The sequence below is a fragment of the Pomacea canaliculata genome, linkage group LG12 (assembly GCF_003073045.1).
Source record: "Pomacea canaliculata isolate SZHN2017 linkage group LG12, ASM307304v1, whole genome shotgun sequence".
Lineage (NCBI taxonomy): Eukaryota > Metazoa > Mollusca > Gastropoda > Architaenioglossa > Ampullariidae > Pomacea > Pomacea canaliculata.
Window position 1 is genome coordinate 19811685 of NC_037601.1, and position 6381 is coordinate 19818065.

The 6381-nt window shown below is 34.8% G+C and overlaps 1 protein-coding gene across 1 annotated transcript; it reads left to right on the forward strand.

Annotated features, from left to right (window-relative positions):
• Positions 1-426: 426 nt before the first annotated feature.
• On the forward strand, positions 427-4656 carry LOC112576769 (uncharacterized protein C18orf63-like). The gene is made up of 8 exons (XM_025259459.1): positions 427-1426; positions 2045-2123; positions 2445-2501; positions 2831-2942; positions 3369-3410; positions 3630-3706; positions 3945-4054; positions 4392-4656. The coding sequence occupies exons 1-8, from the start codon at positions 1296-1298 to the stop codon at positions 4621-4623; spliced, it is 840 nt and encodes a 279-aa protein (XP_025115244.1). The 5' UTR covers positions 427-1295; the 3' UTR covers positions 4624-4656.
• Positions 4657-6381: the final 1725 nt, after the last annotated feature.

The following is a 6381-nucleotide window of genomic DNA, read 5'->3' on the forward strand; positions in this document are numbered from 1 at the left end:
TGAGTTACATGTATCATCTGTAGCCTTCCCTCTTTTCACTTGTACAATTTACAATTTTTAAAATGCGTTCTCACTATACGGCACCCTCGATTTCGAAAAAAATATCGAATGCTTCTGTGGTATTTTAATGCGAATTGAATGTGCATTAAATTTGTAATAATTAAAATTATTGGTTCCTTCTTTGTAATGTTGATCGTCGGCATTTACTCCATTTAGCATGCCACGCTAGCCGTTATTTTCCACAATTAAATCAAAATAATTCATTTTCTATGACTCCTTTGGCTTTTTGTTTTTAATATAATGTTTATTCGTTTTTCTTTAGTTTGGTATACAACGTCTACTTTTGTAATGTATGTGCACTCGATCAGCAAGTTTAAGTGATGGTAATGATGGTGGTGATGGTGGTGATGGTGGTGGTGATGGTGATATCACTGTATCAGCAAAACCAGTGTGTCTTAGACTGTGCAAAATCGTTACAATTGATCGGTCTGATGTGCTTTGGATTATGCAAAACTTTATCGTCGATAAGTGAGCCTGAACTGGACTTTGCAAAACAATTATTGTCGTTCAGGACAGTGGCAAAAAAAGTGTGTAATATTTTTGCTTGCTTAAAGCAATTCATTTGTACGTGTGGTAGATTAACATCGATAAATGTTGGTGTCTTGTTAGTTGTTTGCTGCTTGCATGGCACTTCACAAGCGTTGCTTTCAGCTTTAATCGCCGATAGGATGCAAAAGCAAATATTTGTCTTTCGATCTGTTATCACATCTGACTGTAAACGGCAATTAACAGACCTAACACCTTTATCGCGAGTCTAATTAAAACTCACTATATATATAGCTGTTTTAACTGTCGGAAGCAAGTTCGTGTTTTCGTGATGAACTACAGGATGTGAAATGTTTGAGAACATTTACTGGCTACAAGTTGATAGTTTCAATCTCACTTAGTTTTTGTGTCCCCAGTATTCGTTAGTCTGGGCTTCATTGCGTGAATGTGTATTTGTGAGGTGTACAGACTTAATTATTTCTCCCCACCCTCCCCTTCTTACAGGCTCACATTCATGCACAATCTTCTTTTCTGTTATCAGCTGTTTTCTTCTTTATGTTCGTCTTCCTAACCATTAGTTATCATTGATATCGCCAGGGTCTTTGTTTTTCAGGGGCGACAATACCGTGCATGACCGTTTATCTCCCTTTACATAGAGCAGACGACAGGCGACGGCGACAAGACCGCGGACTTGTAAGACAGTAACCTGAGGGAAATAGATTATTGTATCCGCTGTTTAGCGATAGAATATGCAGACAATCGAGCCAGTCGTGCTTTTTGCGTGTACCCCAAACTTGAGCGATCTTTGTGCGCTGACAGTTTCTTTGAACGGCAGAAATTTTGACGCGTGGCCTACACAACCGAAGATATTGAAGTGCAGGTTAGTTTGTGGAAGCAGTTTGAGTTTGTATTTAACACAGCTCAATTAGAGCTTCTTAAATGGAAATAAATCCAATGATTTTATGTAATACTGTGAGATTAGGATATTATTCATCCATTAATATTCATGAATCCCATTGCTATGGTATATTTATTGTCACTGCTAAAATAGAAAACTAGCTATACGTATACATCGTTCATTGTATTTGTTAGTATTTTTATAACGGTGAACAATAATTAATAAATATCTAAAATGAGCTATAATTTCGAAGTTCAAGTGTGCTTGATTTACTACTTATCATTCATTTGTGATGTGTTTGGCCCTTTTTGTTTGTTAAGAGTTTAAACAAAAACGCCTTCTCCGCGTTTTTACATTAGCAAATGTCCGTCAATCTCGCTGTGTGGGCCCCAACACAATATTGTGTACACACAACTGCAATTAAGACAGCAAATCCAGATATGACACACAATGCAAGGCCACAGAACAATTAATGTCATTCTTCTTCACACAGTATTCAAAATGAGGATCGTACGCGTACAGCATTTAGAAAGGGGACAGAAGACTATTTTGGTTTTGGAATAAATATTGACTGTTGTTTGATTCTTTCTGTTTGCCAAGGGAGCTTATTTTCACAGAACCAGACATAATAGCTACACCATCAGTAGATCGGGAAAGCTGTTTCAACATCATCTTGCCTGTAAGCAATCTTGTGAACAAGAAGAGTGCAGAGGCGAGCAAATAATCAACATATTGTTTCTAAATAATTTGTGATTTGATGTGTTCTGCTTTGGAGCAAAATACAAAGCAAAATAAAATATAACTCCTTTCATGCAAGTCTGAAACAGAACTGAGCATCATTTAACTAACATATCCCATAAAACTACACTAACTAAAAAGTGATCTAAAAATTTCCATTAACTTTAAGGTGTATTTACTGTTATGTGATTTATGTGTGCATTAGTGCAGCTGATGAATTTCAAAGAACTTTTTTAAGGAAAAAGGTTTACATGTTTTTCAGAAGCAATTGTTTAAAAGTGGCCGACTGCAGGCAAGGCTAAAGAAAAATAATATGCAGGTATGTGTACCTGTTGATTGACTTTATATGACCTGATCAAAACATTTGGCCAGCTGCTGGCAAGATTACAGATTAACACGCAGAATGTATATATATATGCTTTGACACTGATTAACTTATTTTTTAACCTTATTTCATTAAAACATGACCTGAACTTTATTACAAATGTCTGTGACCACTGCAATAAATACCAGTAGAAACAAAGTTTTACTTAGAAACACTTATAAGTTTACTGGGTCAAATATTCTCAGGATTTTATTTCATATAACATGATTGTTATAGCAAAGGTACTAATTTTGACTGCGTAAAATATGTAATACTTTTTAAAGATCACCCAGCCCTACAGGGTTACATCAGAACTTTATCAAGCCTGCCTAAAATATACAATGCTGGCCAAGTTGGCTCCTACTTGGAACAAAGCTGGTGAATGGCTTATACAGGGTATATTTGTGTCTTTCTATAATTCATATCTTTAAATATTCTTCTTACTGCTAAAACATTTTGAGCACATACATCTGGCATTAGTATTTGAAAAATAACTTCAGTCAATGCTGAAGAATTTTAATGTTTTTAATTTCCATATTCTTCTAAGTCACAGCAGTGCAAAAAGTCATATACTAAATAAATTTTGATAAGCCATTTCAATGCCAGATATCTGAAATTGTCACCTGTATAAATCCATCCATTAGAATGTTTAGGAACAGTATTCTGCACATCTTTTAAAAATATCGGTATTGAATTTCAATTAAACAAAAATCTCCTTGAACTCATCTTTCATCTTCATTCTTGTTCCCATGTAACCAGTTCCATGCTATATATTAAAATCATATGAGAAGTAAGAGTCTTTATCCTTGGTTTTAATTTCAGGTAGAGATTTTCTCATGCACACAGGTTATGCAAATGGTGTTAGTAAGTATTATGGTGGTTTTCAATCATTTGAGAATTTTAGTGTTAAATGTTCTGAAAAAGGAACATTGTGCTGTTCGTAGTAATAATAATTAGCATAAGTCATAGTCCTCAAATCACATTTAACCAAATTGTTGCACGTTTATTCTCGTCAGTATCTATTTCATGATGCTCATTAATTTTACTTGAGCTTTCTTCCCTTCTTTTCAATCTTTATTACAGAATTTGATTTTATGGTTACTGCAGATGAGCAGTATGCCTCAGCATGTGCTACAGTTCTGAGAATCAAACCATTACAGGTAATACACATCACTAGCTATCTAAAGAGCAGTCTATATAAAATTTACTATTTTTCTGGCATTCTGAAATCTGAAGGCTAATTACGTTTTTTATAAAACCTCTTTTAGTGGTATTACAAATTTTCTACCCACATACATTTTTATATATTTTATACACAAATTACAGTATTTTGTTCCATGCAAAATATTTGATATGGCATTTTTCTCTGTAATCTATGATAAACACTTTTATTTATAGCTAAATGATCTTGAATTAAGCCCACTTCAGGTGCAAAGCCTAATGTATGCTGAATCCCACTCTGCTGGAGAAGTATCTTTTAGTGATCATTGGTGCCATGTGCTTCCTAGGTAAGATTCCAAGACAAACTTTCAAGTTATTATATTTCTAAGCCAGGTTATTATCTAACGACTATTTCAATATATAAAAAAGTACTTCAGTACTAAAAAGAACTGTAAGATAGAATTTTTTTTAAGACAATGCATTGAATTGAGATTTTATCAAAATTTGAAAAATGTTTTCTATTTTCTAAGGATTATAAAGGTCACAGTCTTAGAACACCAATGCAAAAAACTGCATCTTCCATTAGGTTTGCTAAATATTATCTTGGGTATAAAGAAACAATTTAAGCAGAAGAAGATAAGTACTGAAAGGTTATGTTGATTCCATAATAATTTAATCTTTCAGGATGAAAAGGGGACGACTATGCAGTCTCTCCCTGTCCATTCCAAAAGACAGTATATTTAAAGCATACAAAGATATAAAAAGATACTGGAAAAACACAGTGAGTATCTTACTTTTTATTAAGGCCTTATTTTTGTGTAATCACAGCATCTTAAGATTGATCATTTATGAAAGAATATCACAGCAAACTATGTCAGCTGCGAAATGCACGTGCACACCAAGCATACTGTGGTAGCGGATAATATGTACCTTTGTGTATGTATACAAATCATGTCTCTTAGGCATGAAACGATACCTAGATATATGGCATACAGAAATATAACACTTTATTCTGATGCAATGCACAGACTAGATAGCACCATATTCATCACTAACAGAAAATAATGACATCTTCCCTGGATGATACACTATGTGCATATTTGCCTCAAACGGGAGGTAATAGCATGAAGTGGGAAAAGGGACTACTGCATAGTGCATTAACAAAGAAACTGAATTTGTATTTGTAATGTTTAAGTTACTACCAAAGATGACATGGCGTTATATCATAATGTTTCAGTATGGGTACAGGCTGCCAGAGACTGATGAAGACTTTTTCTTTGTCCAAATCAGCTTCTGCAGCACGAATGGGAAGCAATTTACATATCCTTGATCAGCATCCATAATAATGCAAGAACTCTACAACCCACTCCTAGAGTTCATTATCTCGAAAAAATTTTTACATTTTAGAATAAAATAATCCATTTTGTAAGAAAAGAGGTGCTGACATGAAAGGTGAAGAATAATTGAATAATTACATCAGCACAGATGCTGAGAGATCAACAGCTACTTTTCCCTGCCATTTGTTTTCACATGCTCATGCTCAGGGAACTAATAACCAAATTGATAGTGTCTATGGCCAACTGCTTAAGTTCAAGCCTTTGTGAAATGTAAATGGCATCCAACTATGCAAAGCTCTCACTTAACGGACTACAACACTAGCAAGACTTTTTGAAGGTTAACATGCCGACTTGACAGGCTATTATTATCCTTTGATCACTGCCTGTGTACACAATAGCAGTCAGCATTCTGTAGTAGAATCCCCAGATTTGGTGAAGCTGAATAAGTTGCAGTTCTATTGTAATAAACATGACAAGGATTGACTGGAAAGGCTTCAGTTAATGTCTTTACCTAGGCAGCAAGAGATATCACTTCATTTTCATGCCTTAATATGATTCTTAACAGCATAGCATATACCCTAGTGTATGCCTTCGAAATGCCCCTATGCAAGCTTTACCTCGAATAGAGCCAAAGCCTATCATTTCAACTTTTTTACAAGATCTGCATGGAAAGGTTGGCAGTGTGTGTGGGCAGCCATTTAAGTTTGAACCTAATGTCCGACACACATTGTCCACCCTGTACACATCATCTCAGGTATCTGCATTTGAGTATTACACAAAATAAATTGATTTTAATTTTTGAGGGAAAAAGGTGCATCTACTAAATTTAAATGACACAATACCATTATATTTAAGAAAGTGGCTATAAAAAGACCAAAAATAAATTGTGATAAAAAGGAAAGATGAAAATGTGTAAAAAAAAATCCCATTCTCAAAATCACTTTTTCCAGATAATGAAATACCATAAACATAGAAACTCTACATTAAACTGCTGCCAGATAATATGACAGGCATACGAAAAGTTTATTCTGATGTGCAGTAGAACTAGTTTTTACAATACATCAGAATAGTCTCTCCAGATGCCCCTTGTATAGCTGTGGATGACATAAACATACTTCTCATGTATTTATTCAGGATGTGCAAGGCTCTGGGCCCAACTTAAGCAGGACCAGTAATACTGCAAAAAGGCAATGTCTTCTAAGGGATATGTACAACCAGTCAAAGAAACAGGGGGAAAAAATAACCAATGATATGTCATCTTTATCATCGAAAAACAGTATGCTGAGATATGATGTGATGATGCCTGGGATGCTCACCAATAGCAGCACTGCCATGCA

Bases quoted from the DNA above. Each gene is read 5' to 3' on its own strand.
- LOC112576769 (XM_025259459.1), top strand. From the start codon at position 1,296: ATGCAGACAATCGAGCCAGTCGTGCTTTTTGCGTGTACCCCAAACTTG. The intron at 2,943-3,368 runs GTATATTTGTGT...TTTTAATTTCAG, and splicing joins TGGTGAATGGCTTATACAGG to GTAGAGATTTTCTCATGCAC. The intron at 4,055-4,391 runs GTAAGATTCCAA...TTAATCTTTCAG, and splicing joins TGGTGCCATGTGCTTCCTAG to GATGAAAAGGGGACGACTAT.